Source organism: Callithrix jacchus, chromosome 1, assembly GCF_049354715.1.
Source record: "Callithrix jacchus isolate 240 chromosome 1, calJac240_pri, whole genome shotgun sequence".
Classification (NCBI taxonomy): domain Eukaryota; kingdom Metazoa; phylum Chordata; class Mammalia; order Primates; family Cebidae; genus Callithrix; species Callithrix jacchus.
This window is the reverse complement of record NC_133502.1, coordinates 165,024,655-165,051,851: the sequence shown is the minus strand read 5'-3', so window position 1 is coordinate 165,051,851 and position 27,197 is coordinate 165,024,655. Positions and strand designations below refer to the sequence as shown.

At 41.4% G+C, this 27,197-nt stretch overlaps 2 protein-coding genes across 11 annotated transcripts in view; one reads left to right on the top strand and one right to left on the bottom strand.

Moving 5' to 3' along the window:
- Nucleotides 1–27,197, top strand: part of ASTN2 (astrotactin 2) — a 1,016,905-nt gene that overhangs the window by 722,375 nt on the left and 267,333 nt on the right. The window lies entirely within an intron of this gene.
- Nucleotides 13,740–27,173, bottom strand: TRIM32 (tripartite motif containing 32). 4 transcript variants are annotated; one of them, XM_035295253.3, is made up of 2 exons: nucleotides 26,822–27,173; nucleotides 13,740–16,824 (listed from the first exon to the last, which is right to left on the bottom strand). In XM_035295253.3, exon 2 carries the CDS (start codon nucleotides 16,741–16,743, stop codon nucleotides 14,782–14,784), a length of 1,962 nt encoding a protein of 653 aa, XP_035151144.1. In that variant the 5' UTR covers nucleotides 16,744–16,824; nucleotides 26,822–27,173; the 3' UTR covers nucleotides 13,740–14,781. The 4 variants fall into 4 exon arrangements, with proteins under 4 accessions (XP_035151144.1, XP_035151199.1, XP_035151039.1 ...); XM_035295308.3 differs by having other exon boundaries at nucleotides 13,740–16,821; XM_035295148.3 differs by having other exon boundaries at nucleotides 27,104–27,173.

The following is a 27,197-nucleotide window of genomic DNA, read 5'->3' as shown; positions in this document are numbered from 1 at the left end:
AATGGAGGGAGCAAAGCTAAGAGATGGATCCCTAACCTACTGAGTGTGGCCTGGGAGGTCTTCCTGGAGGAGATGTCTAATCAGGAACTTGAGGGTGAATAGGCATTTGCCAACTGGAAAGGTGGGGAGGAAGGAGGTTCCACACAAGGAGACAACAATGCAAAGCTAAATTTGTGGCAAGGACTGGCACCATTGGGAATGGTGAGGCTTCTTGGACCAGTTAGAAGCAATAGTGCCTGCATCCCCTCAGGTGCTCCTAGGGAATGCTATTGGCTTCTTTCTTTCACCTTTGAATGTCACTGGGCCTCAGTCTCCCAAGTAGAGAAATTCCCATTGCCTCTGTCCTCAGCTGAGAACTGTTACAAATAGGAAAGACTGAATCTCCAAATGCCTTAAATTAAGTGAAAACAACTGGCCACTTTGGGAGTTACCAGGGGAATCGCTGAAAAACATTTAGACCTCACATGATTACATGATTCTTATGCAGATAATGTGAGATCATGTGATTATGCAGCTCATAGCAGGAACTCAGACTCCACACAGGTCAGTCATTGATACAGTCTCCTTACCGTAGGTGTAAGTTTCAACAAATGGACAGGTCAGTCATTGATACAGTCTCCTTACCGTAGGTGTAAGTTTCAACAAATGGAAACATATGTAGGAAGCTCTGTGTCCTCTGTTCCATTCTCTAGACTTAGGTCTGACTTAGACCTGACTTAGGTCAGGTCTTTCTGATTCCTGAGACTCAATTCTCTTGTCTTTAAAATGGGTATAATAATGCTTATCTTGCAGTATTGTTACGAGATTTAAATGAACTGACATTTGTAAAGTGATTATCACTGTACCTGGCGTATAACAAATGCTTAGGAAATGCTGTTATGATCATCATTCATTATTATCATGAGATATAATTAAGCCAATAATGAATATTATTACTATTAGTTTTCTCACGCAAAAGGCTTAATAATATAGCCTTTTCCAGTCCTGACTACAGCAGCCTAAGATATATGTCTTCTTTTTGCCAGACTTCCTATGTCATGGCTGTTTCTTCCTGGCTAATCTGCCAGCTTTTGAATTTGAGCTCTTACTAAACCTGGAGGTGGGAATAGAAGGTGAAATTGTCAGATAGCACAGTCGAGCTCAGCAGTAGGGCACACAGGAGCACATTTGCACAGCCAAATACCAAGCTTATATTATTCTAGAAGAATGTATAGGTGTGTGTGTGTCCGTGTTGGAAGAGAAGGTGACAAAGGAGGGGGCAACAATGATTTACATGTGTTGAGTTCCTATTATGAGCCAGTTAATCACTTGATCTCATGCTGTCTTCATAACAACCCTGTGAGGTCCAGATTATTTTCTCCATCTTCTTAATGTGAAAACGCATCTGACTGAGGTTACATGGCTAATAATAGGCAGAGCCAGGATTCCATCCCAGGGCTGTCTGACTTACGTCCTTATGTCATGTACTGAGAATTCACTACATGCCAGGAGGTATGTTTGGCATTTCACATGCATAATTTCATTTAATCCCTATAACTCCCTAAAGCTGTTGTCTATATGCTAGTAAACTGAGATTCGGGAGTGAGGGGTAAGATATGCAACCCAAAGACACACAGTTGGCCAATGGTATTCTCTCAAGCCTTCTCTTTCTTCTATCTTTTCTTGCTGCAATTCTCTTACCATTTACATTTTACTATTAGCCAAAGTGGGCACTCCCAACATTCTCTTTGAGTGGCATTTCTCTTCTCCCTGCAGCAATTAGAAGTACTTAGGAAGAGTGAAAAAAGAGGCAGACTAATCAATCAGCATGATGCAAGACCAGCAGGCTCCAGATCCTTGTTTCCTAGCAACCCCTTGGCTCTGAGTCAGAGTGCTGGCTCTGAGACGGACCTTAGAGATCAACTTGACCATTGATACACTGGGTAGGAGCTGGCCTTGGTTGTCTTCATCTAACGTAGCAGCCCTAGACCTCAGGTTTTCCTCTGTAAGCTCCTTTGTCTTTAGGGTTTTCCTTACTGTTCCCTCCTGTTCCACAGATGCCCAGAAAGAAGGCTCCTTTTGGAGATCTTGACTCAGTAAGTCTCCAGGGAATGGGACCTCAGAATCATTGAAGTTTACAACTAGAAAAATCCTTAAATTTACAAATATAGATGGTGGAAATGGAGTACCATGGAGAAGAAAAAATTTGCCCAAAGGGAACCATTAGTTAATAACAGGATTGGGACTCAGACAGGATCAGTACTCTTTCTTTGTTCCCCATCCAAGGAAGTGTGTTGAGTGGCAGTTCAAAAGGCCATGTGTCCAAAGGTCATATGGCTGCTAATAGGCAGAGACAGGATTCTGTCCCAAGACTGTCTGACTCCTAAGTCCACATGACATGTACTGAGAATTCGTTACATGCCAGGAGGTATGCTGGGCATTTATTATCTCCATTTCCTAACATGGAAACTCATCTGCTCAAGGTTGCATTTTTATGTCTGTAACAGTTTTATTGAGATATATTTCATATACCACACAATGGAAGGTATATATTTAAGCCTTCTCTTCCAGTGGTGATACTGTACCAAATCAAAGTTTGGGTTGATAGAAAGGAACACAACTTTTAATTATTTTATAGTTGAGAAGATTCTCTAAGGAGAAACAAATCAGAGGGAACCACTCCTCCTACCTTTCAGCTATAACCTATTTTCTATTGCAGCTAGACTAAATGATTCAGGGAGGCAGGTGGTGGGAGAAGCAGGAGGTGGCATAACCAGCTGATGCCAATTGTGACCCAGAGTGCTCACATATGTCAACCTATGAGCTAAGCTGACCCCCGGTTTTATTCAGCAACAATTATAGTGTCTATTATGTTTCAGGTACTGTGCTAGGTGCTATGGATGCAGCAGTAAATTAAATATTGCTCTGCCTTCAGAGAGCTCATTTTAGTCTTGGAAAAATATATTTAATGAAAAAAAATCACAATGAAGTATGTAAATGCTAGAGGGAGAAACAAAGTGTGGCATGAACACCTGACTCAAAACATTAAGGTGAATCTGAAAGGGCATTCCAGAAGACCTGATGGAGGTAAGATTTAGGCCAACACAGGTGGGTATGGAGAGGGTAAATGTTTCAAGATACAAGAAAAGCATGTACAAAAATGTCCCTGAGATAAGAAAAGAAAATTTTAGATGGAGCAGTGTTCTAGAGGGGATGGAAGTGGTGATAAGATAAACCTGAAGGCCAGGCCCGGTGGCTCACGCCTATAATCCCAGCACTTTGGGAGGCCGAGGCAGGTGAATCATGAGGTCAAGAGATCGAGACCATCCTGGCCAACATGGTGAAACCCCGTCTCTACTAAAAATACAAATATTAGCTGGGCATGGTGGCGCGTGCCTGTAGACCCAGCTACTCAGGAGGCTGAGGCAGGAGAATTGCTTGAACCTGAGAGGCAGAGGTTGCAGTGAGCCAAGATTACAACACTGCACTCCAGCAAGACTCTGTCTCAAAAAAAAAAAGATAAACCTAGAAATAGAGATGGACAGGAACCAAATCCCCCGGGATGTATAATCCATGTTAAGAAAGTTGTACTTTTACTAGGAGTAACTAAAGCCATTTAAAGGTTTTATATATTATCATTAGCATTTGCATTTTAGAATTTGACTCTGGCTAGTGTGTGATAGGGCTTGAGTTGGAATGGGAGGAAATGTATGTGATTCTAGATGAGAGTTAGGAAGATCAGTTAGGGAGTTGTAGTAGTGCTTCAAGGAGAAAAATAATAGCTTAAAATTTAGCAGCCATGAGGAGTCAGAAAAAAATTATGTGAAAAATACTAAGTTGCTAGAATGCTGAGAACTTCATGATTGAACAGAAGGTGAGAGGTGATGAAAATGATTAGACATGGTTCTAAGCTTTCTGACTTAAGTGCCTGAGTGAATGCTGGAGTTCCTTAGGTGAAACAAAAAAGGAGCAGCAGGTATGGTAGAGCCAAGTTCAGTTTTGAATATACTGAGTCTGAGGTTCCTAAGGTATATACAACTGGCAATATAAAATGGGCAACTGGGTATACACCAATCTGGTGGTCAAAAGAAAGGTAGGACACGAAAAATACAGTTTGGTATTTAGCTGCATATGTGATTGAAGTCAGAGGAAAAGATGGTATCTTCCAGAATAAAAATAAATGTCCCCTTTTGCAATTTGTTTTCTTAAGCTACTTTCCTGCTGCCATACTTAGTATTATTTCTGACATTTTATTTAGAGACACTTTATTTCATCCAGAGAGGCTGACTATGCTGCTCATTTTAGGCAGCTTTTACTTGTGTAAAATGTTATGGGACATTGAACAATAGTCATAGTACATATTAAATAGGTTGGAGATAATACGTCCATTTCATTGAGGAGAATAAATAGGCATCGTCACCAGAGCAGAAAGGAGGAATATACACTTTCAGGGTTTTTGCTTGAGCATTTCCACCTTACTAGCTAACAATGAGCCTTCTATGCAGGGTCTAGGGTATATTTGCTTATTTGTATGTGGCCTTTCTTCCAGTGTATCTATTAGTGGAAGTTTTATTCTCCTATATCCAGTTCCAGATGCTTGGATCAGTAGAGGTAATATGCATGTCTAATCCTTTTCCATCCTTTGAGGCCATGATATTTTTCATTTATTTTTTACACTTTACAGAATCATTAAATGTGTCAAGCAAGTTTCATATCTTGGGGCCTGAGAGATTTAGAGATTTATTACTATTTTTAAGTTTAAATATTAAATGTCATTTCACAAGACACATGGCTTTATTCATGTGGTTGCTCAGAAATTAAACTTATGAAATTTTCATTTATCATAGTATGAAGTTTCTTTCAACATTTAAGTCTAAACATCTGTTGTCACTCTGAAGTTGTGGGATGTAACCCCACCCAACATTTGCTTCAGATGTTGAGGCTGATGATAACACACACACACACCGAGAGGATATGAAAAGATGTATCACTCACATAATGAAGCTTTCTAGGGAGAGGAGAGGGAGCTTCCAAGCAGGTCCAAACATGATTTGAGAAAGCAGAGAAAGGAGACTGGCTTGGAGTGGAAGGTAGGGGGGTGTAGGGTGAGGTTGGGGAAGTTCCCATATATTATCTGGGGCTTGCATGGATTGACCTTTCCTCCAGCATTAAAGGTAGGCCTACCTAGGCTTTCTTATCAGCTTGCCCAGATATGAGGCTGAAGGAGAAAAGGGAGTAGAATTTGAAAGCTGCTAGCAGTCAAATACCAACAACGGACTCAGAATCTTTATTTCAATTCATCCATGATATTTGACTGATGACTGAAATGTGGCATGTTTCATTTAATTGAACTTGAATTTGTTTAGGTAAACCATTATGACTTTCTATGGGGCCTGCAGCCTGAGGCTGGTAAGGGAGGTGAACATTCCATTAAATGCCTTGTCCAAGAGCCCAATATTATGTATTCTGAGAAGGGAAACAAATGCCTTGGTCACTATTAATAATTTCTAGAATACTGAAGGGGCTAAAGTGTTAATGGTGCCTTTTATTGTGGATTTATTATAAGCAGAGCTGACCTTGACTTATACTTTGAGTATAAGTATATATCTGTGAGGCAAGAGAGTCACAGAGTTATTTAATCCAAAGAGGCAAACTTGGATAGAGAACTGTTTTTGCTGCTATTGGCTGGAGCAGATGGATGAGCAAGTCACTGGCAATGGTTCAAGAGTCTATAGAACTGTGCAGATGGGGTTAACTGTTGGTCAGGGTATTCAGTGCTAAAATGACTGCATAAAGTTTGGCCAGTTGTGCTGACTCAGGTCCTGTCTCATTATCAGGTATGTCCCAGTTATGGGATAAAAATCAGAAACTTCCCAGCAAGTTCCATTACATACAATTGTAGTGATACCATCTAACAAAGTGGATAAACTTGCTTTACTCTTCACTTCATTGACTGCAAGGACCTCTGTAGATATCCAAGGGTTTGAGAAGGGGATGACTTTTACCAGCACCATGGCATCCAGCAAGGGGCTGAGGATGGTGGTGGGGGATCTTTTCCTATAGATGAAATAGGCTCTGTGCTACAGCAAGGAAACTTCAGTAGCTGTGCTGAACTTTTAGGATGCTAATTTCACAAGCCAAGGGATAATGGGCAGCTGGTATGAAGAGTGGAAGGCTGAGGGCCTATGATAACCAGGCTGTGTCCACAAGAGCCCACTATGCAGCCAGCAATTGCACTCTAATGGCATATAGCTTGGGGCTGAAGGGACAATTTCTTGCACAAGATGCCTGTGGGCAACTTAGAGACATCAAGTGTGGGCCAGAGACTTCAGGAAGCATGAGAGGAGGTTGCTTAAAGCCTCTATATAAAGGACTCTCTGGGGTTACTAATTGCAGTGGCTGTTGTATTATAATTCATAAGTGGGCTTAAGTAATAGCATAAATGGGTTTAAGTAAAATTTGTAAATGAGAAATATGCTGTCTCCAGAACTCAAAATAGACTAAAACTTATTGGGCTTTTAAATAAATTGTGAATGCTGTTTCTTGCAAGTGTCAGGGATAGAATGGCCCTCAGCTAAATAGCTTTCAGGAATTTAACCAAGGTGGAAGGACTTGCTGCTACGTGTGGGGTAATGGTCCATTCTTTTTAGTGAGCTCTTTTGTGACTATTTGTATGTCCTCAGCAAGTGTACCAAATGAGTGTTCTTGGAGCATGATGTGATCAGTACGTTCAGTGTCGTTACTGTGCTCCTGAAGAAAGTTAGGTGTGGTTAAGGTCTTATCTGCAGACTGTGTGAAGGACTGGCTGTTGTTACCCATGGGTAGCTGAGTAAAAGAATATTGAGCCCCTTTGATGGTGAAGGCAAATTGTACCTGAGTGGCAGTTAAAATATTAGCCAAATCTATGACTTAAAAGCATTTACCAGTTGTTGATTAGATCAAGTTAGTTATTTTAATAATATTGGATATGGGAGCCTTATTGGCTAGAAATTCAGCATTAAGATGGCAGTAATCTACTGTGAGATGCCATTCATTCTTTCTAGGTTTCTGAACAGGCTACATTAGGCCATTAAATGGTGAAGCAGTGGGGGTAATCACTCTTTTCTAAATAGGTCTGATTTATGGGTTTCATACCTCAAAGACCCTGTTTTAATTTAAATTGGGCCATATTAACCATTTTAAATAGTGGAGGAGGAGAAGGTCCATGTCATCCCATTTTGGCAAGCTGATTTGTAAGTGCCAAAGACTTAATTCAGTTTTAATTTATTGTTCATTGGGTTAGAGCATCTATGCCCATTATGGGATATTTTAGGTTCATGGGTGGTATGGCTATGGGGAATTTAGGCAGGGCAATAGTTCTAATTAAGATGAGGCATACATATTTGTCTCACTAACATGTCCTGAAATATCCTCAGTTAACTCCACTAAGATTATAGGGGTACTTTGTTTAAATTTAGGGGAATCCCAGATATAATTTGAAACCCAGTATTAAGGCCATGAGGGTTTGACAACTGGTACATTTCAGATGTTAAAAGTTAATTCAGAATCCAGGTTGTAGAGGTACAAAAGCCAAATAGTAACCTTTTATCTGGTTTTGTTATTTTTGCATAAATTCTTTAATTTTGGATTTCCTGTTGAGTCAGAGTATGGACTTGTTTCAGTTTTTTTGTTTCTTTCCCCCAGTATCCAAGTTTATTTTATTTTCCTTTTGGTGGTTACCATAGATCATTTGGTGGATGGTGGTGGTAGGGGTGTGGGGAGGGGCTGGGGAGGAGGGAACATCCTCTCGATCCTGCTCATATTTATAAGATTCTTCCACCAGAGTTGCTAATGTGTATGATCAGGATTAGGGTCTCTCCCATGCTAACAGTTGCTAATGTGTATGATCAGGATTAGGGTCTCTCCCATGCTAACAGTTGCTTTATAGGGTTTTAGGATCCTGTGCTTAAGTTCTGTTTGAAATAACTCCTTGGCTATACCATGGAGATATCATGGATGCTTTTCCCTAGAACCCTTCATATAATTTCAGGATTTTTAAAAGATAATTTTTTTTTTTTTTTTTTGCTGGGGGCAGGCATTGTGGCATAGGCAGAAATAGCAGCAAAGGCATTTTGTAAAGTCCCTAGTGAACCATCTGCTTTTGGGAGTGTGTTCCATAGCATTCAACATGGTCTTCCTCCACAAGTGACTATCAACCAGCCTGCATATTGCACAGGGTGTCATTGTATTCTCTGAGTACTCCGTACAATGAGGGCAATACCTGGTTGACACAACCAACCAAAATGACTCAGGGTAAGACTCATTCCTCTGAGCCTCCTGACAGTCACAGCTTATATGGGGATCCAGAAACACAATTCAGAGACACAGGTAAGTCTGAACCAAGACACATGACCCAGGGCCACTTTATTCTTGTTCTTAAATGCCAATTATCAAAAATTCCAACTTAGCTGAGGACATCTATAACAGAAGCTTGGTAAGGTTCAGTGAATGCAGCACAAAGCAGCACAGCACAAAGCATGAGCTTTTGCCAGCAGTGACCAAAAAAAAAAAAAAAAAAAATTCTAGCCAGCAACAGAATCAGTTAGCAAACTAAAGCAAGAGGAAAGCCCTGCAATAGTACTGGTCATCTCCTAGACCCTCTGCTGATTGCATCAAGTGTTCAGTCATCCCCCAGAGGAGAGTTTGAACCCTTACCCAAAACTTGGTTTAAGTGTTAATAGTGATGTGACACTAGGACCAAGTAGATATGAAAAGATCTATCACTCACAGGAGGCTTTCTAGAAAGAGGAGTGTGAGTTCTCAAGCAGGTCCAGGAATGGCTTCAGCAGGGAAAGGAGAGGAAGCTTGGCTTTTCCTAGTGGCTTGGAGGTAGGGTTGCAGTGAGGATTCTTAGGTGGTTTGAACTTCCAGTGGCCACAAAGGTGGAAGCATTGGAGCTTTCTTACTGGTATGTCCTGATATGGGGCAGAAGGGGGAATGGTAGGTTTTAAAAACTCAGCCAGTCAGACATGAACAAATGAGTCAGACTGTACTATAAAGTTGTACTAAGTTTACAGCATTTTTTTGACCTAGGCTTTTGAGGGGAGAAAAATTTGGTATTTCAGGATTTTTAAAAGACAGAAAATGTATTTCTGAGACAATGCCAATCAGTGATTCCCCATAAGGAGATATATTAGAATATTGAAGAGGGGATACATTTTCAAACTATGCCTTTGCCCTTCACCCTCAGGACTCTAAGAAGATTCTGATCCATACTGTACCACCTCTATAAGTATGAAGCCTCACTGTGCCATGGGCACTGTTGGGAGTAAGTCATATGTACTAGGGCAGAAAAACAAGAGAACCACTTGAATTATGACTCAACCACTTTAGACCTTTGAATTTAATGTCCCCTCATTCTGGGGTGATTTTAACTTCTGGCACCAACTTCTCACTCTTCATCCTAATCTTGAACCTTTGTTCATATTCCCTTTACTTTTACGGCCCTTCAGCAACCAGATCTCAACTAGAAATAGTCTTTGCTCAAATACTTGGCACTCCATATCTATCTTCTTACCATTTATCTTACTCTCTTGTATTTTTTATTATTTGTTTATACACCTTATCTCTGCAGCCAGATCACAAGCTACTTGACCGCAAAGTTCATGACTGATTTTCTTTGCATCCATTAGTCATATAAATATTGCTAATAATAATAAAGATGTCTTAAATATGTTTAATAAGTGAGTGAATAAATGGAATCTCAGGTTTTGATACTTTTTGATAATATGCAATGCTATTATAGTTACAACCAGGTAAACTGAGTAAGTCACCAAAAGAAAATCCCAGTTTTATCTGTATAGGGAAAGCATGAATTTGACTTAGACACACTCATACAAACTCCTCATGCTTTTAATCAAGATTTCAGTGAGTCAGTAAATAACTTTTCCTTTGGGGTTTCAGGTGTTAGGCTTTCCTTACCAGTGTCTATCATCTTTATATCATAAAAATGAAGTAACTCTCAGACACATTTGGTTTACTGTAATTTCAAAAATGCTTTTTAGTCTGCTAAAAGGCATTTACATATCCATCATCTCTTCACAATACTGCAGTAAACTGTGAAACAGAATCATTACTAATGAGAAAACAGACTGAGAGATTAAATGACTTAATGGCCATAGAGCTAATAAATGAGGGGAACAGGGCTACACTCAGGACTCCCTGCTTACAAAGCTCAAGCTTTAACCACTTAATAGAGAGATTTGTGGTTTACTTTCATTTTTATAATTATTTGAGTTAATAAATGTTGACCTAGAGAAAATTTCTTTGAAGCTAGCCATCTAAAGAAATAGCTAAACATGCATGTTTCTAGGGTCTTAAAAATTTTTTTCCTCTCTATATATACATGTATATACATAATTTGATGTATGTACTACATATTAGTGCATATATATAAGATCTTTTTAAAAATCTTGGCTCTGTTTACCCCTCAGAAAGAGTCAAGATACCATCTTAATTACATTAATCAAATGATTAGACTTTAGGATTTATCTGCAGCTTTCCTAATAGGATACATTGCTGTGACTGAGTCTTGCTTCTGCCCCTCCAGCAATCCCTCGTCTTCCAATAGGCTTTTTAATTAAGAGGCCAAGAAGCGCTGAACATGCTATTGCATCACTGATACAGGTCTGAAAATCTCCCCTGGCTTTCGTGTGAATGTCTATCAGCTCACCATGAAGGGAAGGATGCCTTTGCCCCCTACAATCGAAGTTACACATTTTCTGAATTAGGTATTACATATACTATCCCATTTAATTATCACAACAGCCCTTTAAAACATAAATTGTCATTTTCTTTTACCAAAGAAAATTGTAGCTCAGCAGGGTGACAATAGCTAAGTGACACAAAGTCACAACAGATGGGGTGGAGAAGCAATTGTATCAAGGTGGGGATGATTCAGGGTTTTGTTGTTGTTCTACTATTCTAATGTAAACAAAACACAATTATAACAAAGACTATGCAAAAATATTGGGAGGGGGGAGCTCAGCAATTCCATTGGTTAACAAGCTAATTAAAATCATAGTGCTAGAATGGATTTTGGTGACATACCAACATCCTTATTTAAATTGATAGGGAAACTGAGGCTCAGTTATGATGATCACCTGAGGTCACACATCTAGTTAAAATGCAGAGCTGTGATTCAGACACAAGCCTGGCTTCAAGTCCAGTGATCTTCTCACTGGAATACATTGCCAGTCCCAGAGCTAGCTCACTAATTTCAGACTTAGCCTGGATCCCATGAATATGATGATTCTGACAAGATAAAGCCATAGGTTTGTAGTCTAAGTGTGTATTTTGCTACACAGCCTTCTACCTCCCCGCTACCCTGCCTGTAAAATTCATCCAGACATCTGTTGTTTCATATCCGTAATTTGTTTTGAGATGCCTTGAGGGGTTGCATGTCCTGAGTGCAAATCAGCATCCTAGTAAGATGCAGAGTGGAGACCCGAGTCTCATACTAGCTTTTCCCTTTCATTTCCCTCCTACAGAGTAGAGTAACACTTCACTTTTAAGAGGCCATTAATTAGCACTAGATTAAAAGTACAACTACTTAAGCATTACTTGCCTTACCCAGAGGAACACTGTGAAGCTCAAGCCACGTTTATTCTACTGATTGGAGTAACAGAGTACCCCTCTGCAGACTCAGACTGGAGGGTACACTGGCCCATAGTAGGTAGTCAATAAATACTGAATGAATCATTGCTCCAAAACCTTAAATTCTATGTAACCACTCAAAATGATAAAGGGACTTAACCAACCTGTAAGTCAATTGTTTGCCACTAGTTTTTTATACACCTTATACAAGGGCTTGTCTGAGTATCCCTTTTTATTAATCTAAGGGGGCTACAGTAGGAAGAATCAGGTTACTGGAGTCCCATTAAGTCAGGTCAATAACTGAACCAATTAAACAACTGAGAACATATTCTATACTAGGCACCATGTTACATGCTGTTAGCTAGTTAGCCCTCAATAAAGCTCAAATATATGGACAGCAGATAATTGCAACACAGTGATTTATATGATAATAGGAATATGAAATAGAGAGACAGTAGAAAGAAACAGATGAACTTGATATATTTGGAGACTTGTGAGGGGAAAGACATATCCAAGAAAGGTTTTAATCGCCAAATAGAAACCTGTTAAGCAAGAAGAAAGGAATTGTTTTGCAAGGTTGGACCACTTCCTACCACCAGGCAACTAGATCTTTTGGGCAACTAAAGAATAAAAGCCATCATTTATTGAATATTCCAGAAAAGAAACCAGGAATTTTCACATCTGTTATCTCACTCCCTTCTAGGAGACAGGGATCATTTTTATTTTCCAGAAGAGGAAGAGTTAAATGACTTGATCAAGGTCACATGACTAATAACACAGAAGTAGATGACCAATGTTGTAGTTCAGTGGTTTTCAGAAAAGTATTCTGTAGATTCACAAGTTTTGCAATTGTAGCACAGGAGGTAAGGTAAAGGGAGGAAACAGCATATTTTCCAGCTGCACAAACCTGCTTCAACCAGAGCAGCTGCTCTTCGATCTACTTTGCATTATAGACTTCCATATAAGACTTTATTTGGACAAGGATACTGCTGCTTTAAAAAACAAAGCAAAAAAACAGCTGTAATTGAGCAAAGTAGTTTCTTGGGAACCTAGTCTGCAATTTAGTCAACATGGCAGATAATTAAAAATTGACCATACTAAGCACAGCCTAAAATATGCACATCAAAGGGGAAAAAGAAAAAACACTCAAATCACATTTCCATTTTGAGCCAACAGATACCTGCTTTACTTAAGGGGAAAGGCATGACTGGTTTAGGTAAGTAGAGATCTAAATGCTGAATGTCACTCAGGGATAGCACCTCTTTCCAAAAGCATGGGCAACTGGAGGATTCCTGGCCTTATTTACCTGCAGTCAGCCCACAATATTATATTTATTTCTCTACTGCAGTGTGCCAAAGGCCTGAGTCACTTACTGCCTCAGCAAGTCCCCAAAGACAGACGTCCTGCTGCTAGGTGCCCCCACAGATAGAGTGGCTCTAACAACTAGTGGAGTCATTTGTGATGCACTTTTAATTGTATCAATTTCCTCTCAATTACCCAATCTTTGAAAATCTGATGCAATTTCATAATCAGAATATGGGGCTTTCTCCAGATTAAAAAAACAAGACAAACTAGTTCAACATCATTTTAGTGACCTCTTCACCTACCCTTTGGCAGCTATTACAACACAAGCCAAAGAAACATTACTACCATAAAAACAATTTTGAGCAGCTCATTTTAGCAAATTTTGTTTCCATGAAAGCAAGGGAGTTGCTCTTTGGCTTGGCATCAGCCTTGCACGTAGAGTAAGATATACTGCTTAGTAAACATCAAAGCCTCAGGAACCTCATCACAGGTTCTCTCACCCATTTCTGATCTTAAAAACAAAACTAACTTCCCTTTTGTGAACTGTAATTATAAACATAAAACATATAGCAGAAGCTCAATTTAGAATAGGGTATTGGTGACCATAAACCTTGGGTGGATGATTCTGTACACGTGTATTTGGGAGAAAGATTTGGATTATTATATTTACATAATAGTGCTTTTGGCTGAATTTTAATCTGGGTAGCTACCTACACTCTCAAAGAACACAGTGTGAGCTAAGGAAGCAAAATGGCATAGTGGAAGTTATCCCTCTTATCATCTCCAAAATCCTGTATTTAATTAAAAGACATAAACACCAGTGAGGAAGAAACAGTTCTCAATTATTTAATGCTTGGCAGAGAAATGGAAAGAGATCCTGAAACCAAATAGTATGAACTCACTTGAGGAAAATACAGAATAACAAACCAACAGTTTTGCTCTTTGTTTTAGTAATAAACATGAAAATGTGTCCACCTCCCCACTTTGTTGGCCCTGGCCTGTGTTGCACTTTCAATAGACACAGGCCAGAAGAGAGAGGTAGTATGAAAAATGATGAGCCCTAATGACTATCCAAGTATGCTGACTGTATCAGCAGTTGTTCGCTTATTCCCAGCTTCCAATGCTTTGGCATAATTCCAATCCACAGATGCTTCTTTAAAAGGCCAGCAATTTCCAGGCTGAAGTCGTCAATACCATCCAACTAGGGTCAATCCATTCTGTCACATCTCCAACTTTCAATCCAAGATGGCACAGATCCTCCAGCCAAGAGGTACTGCTTCCTAAAGGGCCTGTGTATCCCCTTTGGTAGCACTAAATGAATGAGCTTTCACACTGGTGAAGATGACTGGACTGAGACATCATATTACAGGAATATGATGTCTGAAACGTCACTGAAAGGTGGAGCAGAGACCACTGAAGCATGCACACTGAATCCAATCAGAGTTGAAGAGGAAGTGTCACAGATGAAGCACATTATAATAGGAAGGAAACAATGAATCAAGGGCATCAAAGCCAAAAGGAAAAAAATCAAGGATTTAATACAAGGGCAAATGTCAAACATGGCACAAAGGGCTAAAGTGGCTCTTTCTACTAAAGCCTTGGAAGTGCCTAATTGCTAATCAAACTTCAGCTAACACCATCGTATGTCCTATTTGGGCAGTGCATCTTTTAAAGCTCTAAATTTAGGTGGAAAGCGGGGAGGGGAAAATAAAAAACACTAAAAGATGGAGCTTCTGAAGTTCTAGAACTACCCAGCTGGAATCAAGACATAGGCCAAGTCTACTCTATATGAGCCACTAACAACCAAGAACTAAGGGAAGGGAGGTTGGCTAGGGAGCAGAAGAAACTGGTATTTCTCATCTCCTATGGGGTAGAATATCTTCTCAGATGGTAGCTGTAGATCTTGATGCAATGATCCCAACAGTCTAAGACGAGCAGCTGCCCCTTGGGAGTGAGGGCTATGCCCACCGGACAGGTAAGTCCTTCTCGAATAAGGACACTATAGCCCCCACCCTTAGGAAAATGGAGAATTTCCTTGCGACTACTATCAGCCACGATGAGATCACCACGAGCATCCACACACATGCCAGCAATGCAGCGGAAATCCTCATTCTCCGAGAAGAAGTGGCTAATCTGGCGACCCAGCTGCCCATCAGGGCCTACAGAGCCAATGGAAAAGCCACCCTCCAGGTGGTGCTCATTCTGCCGATTCTCCAGATTAAGGCCTAAGCCCTGGGTGAAGTAGACGGTGCCCTCTGCATCACAGGTGACAAATTTGGGCCGCACAGCACTGCAGAGGCAACTGTATTTGACCACCCCTGATCCTCGATCAACTGTGAAACACCAAAGCTTTCCACCTTCCACATCCGTTACTACAAACTGGCCAGATGGCAGGGCTGTGATGCCCCATGGTTTGCTCAGCTGGCTCCTGTGACAGGCCACACAGTGGCCATCTAAGGTATATACCTTGAGGGAGTTATCATAGCTGTCAGTCACACCAATTAGCCCATGGCAGTTCATGGCCACTGAGAGAGGAGTGAGGTTGGGTAGATCCGCCCCAAGAAAACTTAGCACAAAGCTATCAATGCCACTGGGGCTGCGGCGGATTTCCTTCAAAAAGCCTTTGCGGGTAAAGACTTGTATACGATAGTTGCCACGGTCAGCAACTAGCACTTCACCTTGACTGGTCACGTAGAGACTGACTGGAAGATTGAACATTCCTGGAGTGCTGCCTTTGGCCCCCATCTTCTTGAGAAAGAGGCACTGCTGGATATTGGAGGCTGCCTCAGGACCCCGCTGTTTAGCAGGTGAGGCCCTAGGGCTGGCAACCACTTCCTCCGGGCTCATGTCCATCTCTCTAAATGTAACAGAGGTAGAGGCAGCAGAGGCTGCAGCTTCCATGGCCCAGGAATCTTCCATGTTAACTGTTCGGGGCTTCTTAACAGCTTGCCCAATTTGAAGGGGGCCAACATGACCTACCTTAAGGAGCTCCACATCTTGCAGGGTGAGCTCCCGAGGCAAGCTGGCAGTGAGCTCTGGCTCCTCCTCATCAGCTGTCTCCTCCAGTAGTGCTACATCTGCCTGCTTAATTTTGGCCAGGAAGTAGTCACAGCGAGACACAGCCTGCACCTCTGCAATGTTAAGCAGGTAACTCTGCTCCTCTACCACTTGACTATTGCACTTCTCAGCTTCAGCCAAAGAGCCTGTGAAGAACTTCCGAGAGCGAGCCAGCTCATCCTGGACCCTGCGCTCCTCATGTCCATACTCCTGGAGAACTGCTTTATACCTTGCCTGAAGGTCCTTGGAGACACCTTCCAAGGCTACCTTCCGCCGCTGCAGCTCCCCCATAAGTTCCCGCAGACGAGTCAACTTCTCTCCAAAATCCCGACGCCGCTCCTCAGCTGCCTCTTTGACAGGGAGTGTACAGTGACCAGGAGGCTGATGGTCTGCCTCCCGGCAGGGCTCACATAATACCAAACCGCAGCTCCGGCAGAACTGCCGGGGCAGACGCCGCCCACAGGACCGACACATGAGCAGCCCCACAGCCTCACTGAGCCCAGCTGTATCAATGATCTTTAGCACTGTCAGATTGTCTGTCAGCTGGGTCAAGCTGGTTATGCGGGTAATCTTGCTGCAAAAGGGACAGCGGACACCATTGATGCTACTGGCCAATAGCTTCTCCAGGCACTGGCGGCAGATGGTATGGCCACAGTGCAGGAGCTTGGGCCGCAGCTGCTCTTCTGTGAAGGACTCCATGCAGATGGGGCATTCTAGCACTTCCCGGAGGGCATCCAGGTTCAGGTGAGAAGCTGCTGCTGTAGCCATTGCTCTTTCTTTGAAGGGTACTGCTAGCACAGCTCAGAACTGAACAGCACAGTATTCATGCCCTAGAGGGTCAAGTTCCTGCTAAAGAGAAAAAGAAACCATTATTCAATTTCCTCTGACTATATAAATCAGTTCACTGAAGAAACATTTAGAGAATAGCTATGATCAGTCGTTCAGTCATTCACTTACTTAACAACTATCTTACAGAGGTCTATTATGTGTCACGTGAGGGTGACTCATAGGGAAACAAAACAGATGAAACACTGCATAGTGGATAATAATTCAGATTCTGTAGTCTAAGATGCTTACTTAGTTGCAATGACCATAAGGAAGTAATTCAAACTTCCAAAAGCTCTTTCCCCATCACTCATCTATAAAATAGAAGTAGTAATGGTGTCTGCTTTATATGGTTCTTGTAAGGGCTAAGTAGCAAGATAAATACGATATGCTTGATATAGCACCAGGGAAGTAATATACTTGTAATAAATGCTAATAATTATTTTGCTATTTCGTGAATTTTACAACTCATAATTTACACTAAGAGAAAAGCACAGGAGAATTACATACAGTAAAAGGAATAAGTATAACATGCAGGTCCACACGATGTCATGATAGATATGGTGAATGGAATGATGGATTCTACCTAACAGACTTGGGGAAGGCTTCCCAAAAGTAAAGGGCAAGTTCGCTTGATTTTAAGGACAAAGCAGTATTATCCTTAAGATACGTCTTGAAAGAAATAAAGCAATGAGGGATAAAGGTACTTTAAGAAAAGAAAACCGTAAGCAGAAGTGTGGAGGTTTTTTTCTTTTTTTAATCATGTCATAGAGTTTATTGTGTCATGTTTGGGGACCTAGGAATCATCCACAGAAGTAGAAAACTGTGATGATTAGCTTTAGGTGAAGTGCAAAACATCAGATCAGAAAATACACATTTTCCATGCATCTATCCTCTTACCTAACTCACCAATCCACCCATCTAAGTCTAGGTATCTTGTTCTGTACTAGATACAAGAGGTCTTCAGGATACAGATTCTGCTCTTCAGATATTCAAGCTTTATAAAAGACATGTAGGCAAATAATAATGAATGCAGAAAGTAGTACTATAAATGAAATAAAAACTAAGTTTGATGGGACAAGTTGAGGAGTCGTTCTAATTTGAAGGGAAACAGAATTTTCAAAGGGAAGATGACATTTGATATTGGCCTAGAAAGATACATAAATATGTGGAAAAGGAAGAAAGAAGTAGGCAAAAGGTACAACCTTAACCAAGTTTAGAAGGCATGGGAAAGGACAAGAAGTTGTATGTATTAGAAAGAAAACGGAGAATACCTAAACTCTATGCATTTTATTTTCTCCATCTGTAAAATGGAACTAATACTGTGTTTACAGAGTTAATGTAAGAGTTAAATAATATAGAGTGTATAGAGTGCTAAGATTTGGCTCTGCACCAAAAAAGTCCTAAATGAATTTTTGTTCTCTTTTTTATTACCCTTAGATTAAAACTGCAGGAGTATACATGGGAAATAGAGTAACAGACTTGAAAAGGTAAATTGGGGGAATAATTAGAAAAGGTCTTCAGAGCCAAAAATGAGATTTTTGACTTCATTTTCAAGGGCATAGTGAGACAATTAATGTTTTGGAGCAGGGAGTAATATGATCAAAGCTGGAATGGAGTGGAGAAACAAATCAGAGAAGATAGGGGTAATGGGGAGTCTGAACTAGGAAGCAGGTGGTGGAAACAGAAAGGTGCATTTGAGCAATATCCAGAAGTATAATCAGTAAGATTTGAGAGGTGAATGGATTATGGTGGGGGAGTGGTAAAGAGCTAAGATAACTAAAGACTCAAGCCCAGATGATTTAAAAAAATGTAGTGCCGCCAGGCGTGGTGGCTCATGCCTGTAATACCAGCAATTTGGGAGGCTGAGGCGGGCAGATCACGAGGTCAAGAGATCAAGACCATCCTAGCCAACATGGTGAAACCCTGTCTCTACTAAAAATACAAATATTAGCTGGGCATGGTGGTGTGTGCCTGTAGGCTGAGGCAGGAGAATTGGTTGAACCTGGGAAGTGGAGGTTGTAGTGAGCCGAGAGCACCACTGCACCCCAGCCTGGCACCTGGCAACAGAGTGAGACTCTGTCTCAAAAGAAAAGAAAAAAATAGTAGTGTCTTATCAAGACAGTTTATTTCTGGTTTTGAGTACCCTCTGCTTCACCGAGTACCAACTATGAACACGCCTACCCGCTTGATTTGCTTATGAAGTTGATCCAGAAAGATCTTGATGCTCTGTAGCCTTATGTCACTGTCTACTTATACCCCAAATCAGAATGAATAGGTCTAGCAAGGTGAGGCATATGATAAATTTAGCATTTCATATATGCAAATCCTGCAGCTGTACCTGTGCAGTCTTGTGATCTGCAGATGGTCACCCAACAAGGAGAAGAGGAAGTAAAGGGCAAGTTCGCTTGACTTTAAGGACAATGCATCTAGCTCAAGAACATTTTGCACGTGACATCAACTATTTCTCCAGGCATAGAGAAGGGGAGTTAATGTAGAGATACATATTATAACAAATTTCTACCATATTAGCTCTGGAATACAATCTGACAAACAGCAGCAGACAAACACAGTTATCTAAAGTCAATCCTTCCTCCCTGAAATCCCACTTCCTTTGTACTGCAAGAAAAACTATGCATCTAGTGCCTATTATGTACTAGTTATTATGACAGATATTCTATGTGCTTAATCTCTTTGAATCTTCATGATGACACTATGAAGTAGGTAATATTTTTATTTTACGATTTTACAGATGAGGAAACAATATTCAGAAAAACTTGCTCAAGGTCATGCAGCTCAAACATGGTGGAACCTTGCAGTACAGATATTTTTACTTTTTTTTTTTAACCCAACATAGCTATTTTTTACTGTCACATAACAATGATTAACTATGTTCTCTTGACCATGCTCTGGGGAATGCTGCCTTATAGCATCTGCATTTTCTCCATATGAGAGAAGGAACAATAATATAGTTATGAGATTCTGCTGCTATAAAGTGGGATAGATTGATTTATTAGCTGAGTGAGCTACTCTCACATAGCAATCTTGCAATCCATTATGACTCAAATCCATACCTCAGCAAAGTAACATTTACCACATATCATGAGCCTATGAGGTCTGATGTGGATATCTGAAACTATGCATGCTGAATTCTCAAATGCCAAGTGTCTGGGGCAATAGTATAGACATATTGATAGAAATTTCAACTCAGGGTCCATGCAGCCCTTCTCAATGCTAAATCAAGAGCTTCAGTTCTCTCTTCTATTGTCTGAGACAACAGACTGAGGGCAACATTTGGAGTCTGAATCTAGAATGTTACCTTACAACGCACAGGGACATCTGTGTTATTCCCAGAGTTGGCAATGCAGATCAGCTTATTAAATAAGGGTGTCAACTTGCAAAAATAACAGCCAATTATTTCCCACCTTTCAGGAATATCTTATCACTCCTTCAATTAAAAAGCTTCCTACCTCTCTAAGACATCGACTTTAACAAATGAATTTGCTATTTCCACATCCCAAAATTATCTCAGCTGACTACAGCTTCACCAAGCTCTCTGAGGATATCAAGAATTAATTCCTGCCCCAAAGCTGCCGTGCTTTGCCAGGAAAACCTGTGTTCCCCTCACTAAAGTATGAGGCATGGATATAGCTACAGACCCGGAAAAAGCCAGAACCACTTTTCCCATTTCCATGACTTGAAAACATGCTTTGTAAAGGATCCTAGCCTGAAACGGAGCTAAGAGACAGGCAGATACAGCCTGTCTCCTCCAGCAGGGCACATCTTGTCATTATTGTTAATACTGATAATGACTCAGATAGAAGGTCAATTTGACTTCAGTTTCCCCAAAAGACTACACAAGTGAAAGGAATTGTCTTATCATTCCAAATCTTTAAGTAAGCTGCCGATTTTCTGCCGGCTATAAACTCTGCAACCAATCAGAATGAATATCCAACCTGCTATATCACCTTGGCTCTCTTCATGATCTCTTGAATGTCTGCTTCCTGTTGTGCACTTTGTGCCATTAATTCTTGACCTCCCACCTCATCTAACATCAACTTACCAGCTTCCCACATCCCTTGATCTAATGATTAATACTGTACATCCCCCACCATATTTTACCAGCACATCTCTTCAGCTCCCAATGAGAATCTACTCCTTAAGCTGTGTCTACCCCTGTCACCCTAAGATTCAGAAAAATTACATAATTATATTCCATACTAATCTAGCCTCTTCTAGCACCACAGGGTTTTTCCCCATCCCATGAAATGAGCAACCAAGATAGTAAAAAAAGCAAACAAAACACAAAAATGAACCCCGAAGTTATATAGAACTGAGATCATATCTTAGTACTGTCACAAGTTGTGGGGGAGTAGGCAATTTATTTAACCTGACTAAACCTGTTTTCTTAGTTTACAAAAAGAGTTCTGTAATGCTGAGGGATAATGCATATAAAGTACTTAGCCTGATACTTGTAGGTCACAATAAAAGGATGCTAAATAAATAACCACCAGAAACAGCATTAACAATAACTAGTACTAGTAGTAATAACGCATTCAGTTTACAAACTAATTTTGAAAGTATGAAGAACCTTTCTTTTCATGGCATATAAAGGCACATAAAAATTAATAAAAGGGCTGGTCAGTTTTTGAGTGTTCTGATTGAGAATGCTAGACTCCAGACTAAAAACTGATGGGTAAATGAATTTACAACTTCTCTTGCCCAGAAAATGAGCTGCTGTAGCTCTTTCTAGTATGAAATGCTAGAATGCATAGTAATCTCCTCACTTGAGACCAGTAGGCTGAGGTTGCAGTGAGCTATGATGGTGCCACTGTACTTGAGCCTGGGAGAAAAGGGAAAAAAAGGTAGTAATCTCAAGTTGTAAAATAGATGAGAAAACTAAGACCAGGAGAGGGAAACTAAGACCACACATCATTCAACAGAACTAGGACGAAAAGACACGAACTAGGAGTGGGCAGTATTATGCAGATTAAGGAAGCAGGCCTGAGGGATCAGGCTTTCTCGATATGAATTCACACTCTTTACTATGGAGACATGGGCAAGTTATCAATACTTCCGTAGTTCTCAGTTTATCTATGAAAAGGGGCTTTAAAACAGTATCTTCCTAACAAGATTATTATAAAGATTAAATAAGATTATGTGTGTAAAGCAGTAAGTATAGTACTAAGCCAGGCATACAATTTATTATATATAAATAATAGTTTTTATTATTAGTAGCAACAGTAGTAGTGGGAGGAGCAGCTGCTGCTGCTACCACCCAACCTATTAGAAGAAATGAATAGGCACTTTTCAGCATACTGTATCCAAAGCCTCAGATACATATACCTAAATAATAAAAATTCTGAGCCCTCCTAGAAACTGCTTTACCTGATCCCAGAATCAAAAGATTAGAGATGATCTAAAGTTTCAAATCCTCATCTAATGCTTGAATCTCCACCATGGGTAGTTCTCTAGATGTCTCTATTTCCTATACTTGTATCAGCCTTTCGTGGCTTAGGCCACCAGCAAAACTGGGGAACTTTAAGCAATTAATGAAACAAATCTTTACTGGGCATTTACTATGTGTCTGGTGGTCCTGTGAAAGGTACTAGTGATACAATTTTGAGCAAAACCCAGATATAAACAGTGCTTTCCCCTAAAAACTAGACAACATGTAAAATACTGCATTTCCTTTCACAAGATATAAAGGTCCATCCTGCTATGGACATGCTCTGTTGATTTGACTAGGTTTTTTGCAAGATTTATCATATTTCCATTTTTTTTTTTTTTTTTTTTTTTTTGAGACGGAGTTTCGCTCGTTACCCAGGCTGGAGTGCAATGGTGCGATCTCGGCTCACCGCAACCTCCGCCTCCTGGTTTCAGGCAATTCTCCTGCCTCAGCTTCCTCGTATTTTCTTTTATGTCAGCTTTCTAAACTTTATTCCTCATATAGTCTAACAGAATGCTAATCAAGTGCAAAACTATCTCTGTGCCACCAAAAGCCACTGGTTAGCTGGACTGACTTTAAGGAAGTCAGTGAGGTCATCACCTGACATCCAGTCCTGTGTGTGGGACAGGATTCTGATGAAGTTTATTCAGGGCACTTAAGGCACCTGCAGACAACTAAGATAAACAACAAGTAGGGGCTTATAGGGAAACACAGGCATGCTCCTGAAGTTGTACCAGTCTGGGGCAAACAAAACGATCCAGAAGGAAGTATGTTTGTAGAAAAAGAAAACTTTAGCTAAACAATGTCAAGAGCAGGCTAAATGAGTAACAGGGTTTCCTGAAAAACATGCTTGCCTGTTGTCTCTGTCTTCCTCTAAAACTGCAGGACCTAAGAAAGACTCCCTTGCATCTTTCACAAACCTTTTAGTAGTACCTATGCTGCCAGTATGACTCAAGGAATACAAGACAAAGGAAAAATAGCCTTTTCTCATGGACCTCCATCTCACCTTAACCCACTCTCTCTTTCAGTTCCTTTCTCTGCATATAACATCTGTCCATTTAATCATGAGATTTTGATTAAAGAATCAAGGAGATCCTAGGAAATATACAAAATGGGATGAAAATTTTGGGGAGACTAGCAGAGACCACTTAGGGTTAGCAAAATCTGGCAAAGAGCCTGGGCAACATAGCGAAACCCGTCTCTACAATAAATTTAAAAAATAATCAGGTGTGGTTGGGAGGTATGATGTGGGAGGATCACTTGAGCCTAGGAGGTCAAGGCTGCAGTGAGCTGTGACTGCACCACTGCACTGCAACCTGGGTGACACAGCAAGACCCTGTCTCAATAAATAAATACAAATAATAAAATAAAAAAATAAATTTGACAAAGCAACACTTAGTTTATCTTTCAGCACTGCCTTCCTCTCATAATTGGTAACTGTCTTCAACTACTACTTATTGTCAGGCATGTTTTATACGTTCTCATATTATCATAATAACCATGTAAAAGTATGTGTCATTCCTCTTCAAAAACAAGTAAACCAATGCTCAGAGAAAAGTAGCCTGTCCAAGGTCTCAAAACCAGTAAGTAACAGAACAAGGATTCAAATCCCAGTTTCAACTCCCAGCCATAAAATCACTAACTTAAAGGATGTTGTATAGTTTCCTGGCTTTAGACAAAGTTTGGCTGATATGTTGGTAAGGGCTCCTAGAAATGATTTCTAAATTTGATTGTTTTACCAGAAAGACATGATGAAGGGAATGTCACAAAGGTTACACATCAGTGTGCATAGACAATGATCTACTTTAAGGGCCTTACAAACTTCTGGCTTCCAACTACTCTCCAGACATAAACATAGGGGTTCTGAAGGGCTGGAAAAGCCTTCTAAGAAAACTACTATAATGTAACATAGGAATAAGACAGAACTGGGTTTGCATCCCAACCCTAGCCACTTGCTCTGTAGCCCTGGGTACGTTCTCATCTGTAAACAAGGAATAAAACCCAGAATGTTAGCAGGATGATTGAATTCACTAAGATAACACACATAATAAGCACTCAATAAATGATCATCATGTGCATTTTTAATAGATTGAGGGTGACAGGACAAGTACTTGTCCAAGTAGCATAAGAAATTAGCAACAGAGTAAGGAGTTTAGACAGGGCTGACTGAATTCCCATGACATATTTTCTTTTAGGGATGTGCGCGGATGTTCCAGCTAAACCTTAGCAGTCAGATGCAGTCTAGCTTTGTTTCTGAACTGGCTTCAGCAACGCTGTAGCTAGTCCTGGAGATGATAGAGCCAATGCTATTATTTTGTTCCAGGGAAAAGCAGCCCAAAAGAGATCACACAGAACAGTGATTACTCTCCTTCAGAATATGAATGCCTTAAGCCTCAGTCCCTGCTATGAGGTGTTTTCTCAAGCCAACGGCCTCCATACCTCACCCCATAGTCTGTTGCACCTCATTCTGCCTGGTAACCTCAAACTCGTCTCCTTATCTAGCCCCTGGTCTTGGTCTAAGAGCAAACCAAGAACAAAGTCCAGGGCTCCTCCCTACCTAATCAGAGAGATTTACCTTCTCCGCCCCCCCACCCCCCCACCCCGCCACCCCGTCTTTGATAGTCACTGGGCAATCCTCTTTTTCATTAGAGGGGAATGGGCTGAGAAAATAAGACTAAGCAGGCCTTAGAAAGGAAGTAGCAAGGAAAAAGGGAATATACAGAGCTACAGAGATTTGGGTATGAGCTTATGTGTCATTCCTAGCTATGGAAACTTAGGCAAGTCACTTCCTAAGCCTTAGTTCCCTCGTGTAAAACTGAAAACAGCAGAGCCTACTTAGAAAGATACGAAAACTGAATAAAGAAGTAGATATAAGACTAAAAGTTACTAGATTTTGAGAACATACTATGTGCCAGATCCTAGGCATGCTAATTTATTTCACTAAATCCTCACAATTCTGTGACATAGGTCGTTATCATAACCCCATTTTACAGGTGAAGAGTCAAGGCACTGGGTGGTTAAGTAACTCATTCAAGGCCACAAAGTCAGGAAGAGACAGAGCTAGGGCTTGAACCCAGGATATCTGACTCTAGGGCAGAGTGCCTCAACTTTGGCAGTACTGACATTTTAGGCAGGATAATTCCTTACTGGGGAGCAGGGGCTTATCCCATGCATTATCAAATGTTTAACATTAACATAAAACATTAACATGTTTCATCTACCCACTTGAAGCCAGTAGTATTCCCCACCCTAACTGTGACAACCAAAAAACATCTCCAGACATTGCCTAATGTCTCCAAGGTGACAAAACCACCCCTGGTTAAGAACCACTTCTTTATAGTCTGGCACAGGACTAAATGCTCAATACATAAGGGTTCCCTTTTATTTTTGTCTCTCTCAGAGCCCAAACACCTCATTCACAGAGGCACCGCCCCTTCAAGCTGTAATGGATCTTAGATAGGATTAATTATTCCACTTATTCCCCTGGAGGTCTCACATTCTATCTGCTATCGCAGCTTGTGGGTACAAGGAAAAGGGGCTTAGGTAGATGACCTTGAATAGTTCCATTTCTTCTTCCCCAAAGCCCACCATTTTCAGTGGCCTGGGGGTGTCAGAGGGGAGTTAGTGGCAATACCATACCTGCCTCATGATAATGGATATTTGTTTAATAAATGAAGAAGATTCTGCCCTTCACAAGGATCACCACACTCCTTCAGGATCTCTGAACTGAAGATGTATCACTTCGTTCCTCAACACCTGAACTCTGCTCATCTTCATATACTCATCTATATCATACATTACTTTTAGGTCCTTGGGTCCCCTGAACTCCATCTGTCTCCCATGCAGCGATTTAAGGAAAATCTCTTCAGCAGTCCAAGACACCAGTCCACAAACCGACTCAGGGTTTTTTGATTCTATAGCCCAGTTAGGACATCTCTACCCTATGATTCAATCCTCTCCAAACCCTGTCCCCAACCCTCTTACAATACCAAATTCCAATCTCTGGCGCTGTATACTGCAACCCTCATCAATTCCTCACTCCTATGCCCCAAATCCCTCGGACATAGATCCTTTAATCCCTGTTTCCAAATCTCTGCTGCACTCAGCCCTGCACCTCAGTTCAACGGCCCAATTCCACACTTGATTTCTGCTCTCCCTCATTCTGAGCCCCCCATCTCCTGCATTCCATCAGGCACTGTGCCGCTCTCAAACCCTGTTCCTTCCTCTTACGCACTGAATGTCACATGCTGGCTTCACAGTTCAGCCAGGTCCCTTCTTTCTGCTAACAAGACAGAGTCCCTCAAGAACTCATCCCCATCCCCTCAATCTCACGCTCATCCCACTCCGAAAACCCTCTCTCACTAGCACTGAGGATCGACCTAGACCTTGCTCCTATCATCTCAGACCCTGTCCTTGCCAGATGCCTAGCGCCCCCAGATTCCCTTAAATCTCATCGGGGGTCCCCAGTTCCTTCATATTTCTGAAATTCTGCACCCAGGTCCCTCCAGGGCCCTGATTCCCTCCCATCTCCCACATGCTGCACCCCATTTCTCCTCTCGGCCCCCACATTACCTCATACCTCCCGAAATGCTTCAAACGCAAATCTCTTCAGAGCACCTCGCTCCCCTCCCCCAGCTGCATCTCCTCGGATCTCCTCAGCCCCATGAATCTCTCCCGAGCCTGCCCCTAGCAGCCCCACCCCCACCCCAGTCCTGCCCCTCAGATCCGGTCCACAGACTCTGCCATTCGGGCGCGGCCGCTGCTCGCCGGCACGGCCCTCCGCCCCGCTACTGTGCCACCGCCCACGACTCCGGCCGCGGTCCCTGGTCCCCAACCCTCCTTCCCGCCCCCTACCTGACCGCCCGCGGCTCCAACGAGTCCACCGCCGCCAGCCCACCCGCCTGCCGCCTTCTGCGCACGCGCCGCTGAGCGCCCCTTGCCGGGCGGC

Bases quoted from the DNA above. Each gene is read 5' to 3' on its own strand.
- TRIM32 (XM_035295253.3), bottom strand. From the start codon at position 16,743: ATGGCTACAGCAGCAGCTTCTCACCTGAACCTGGATGCCCTCCGGGAA.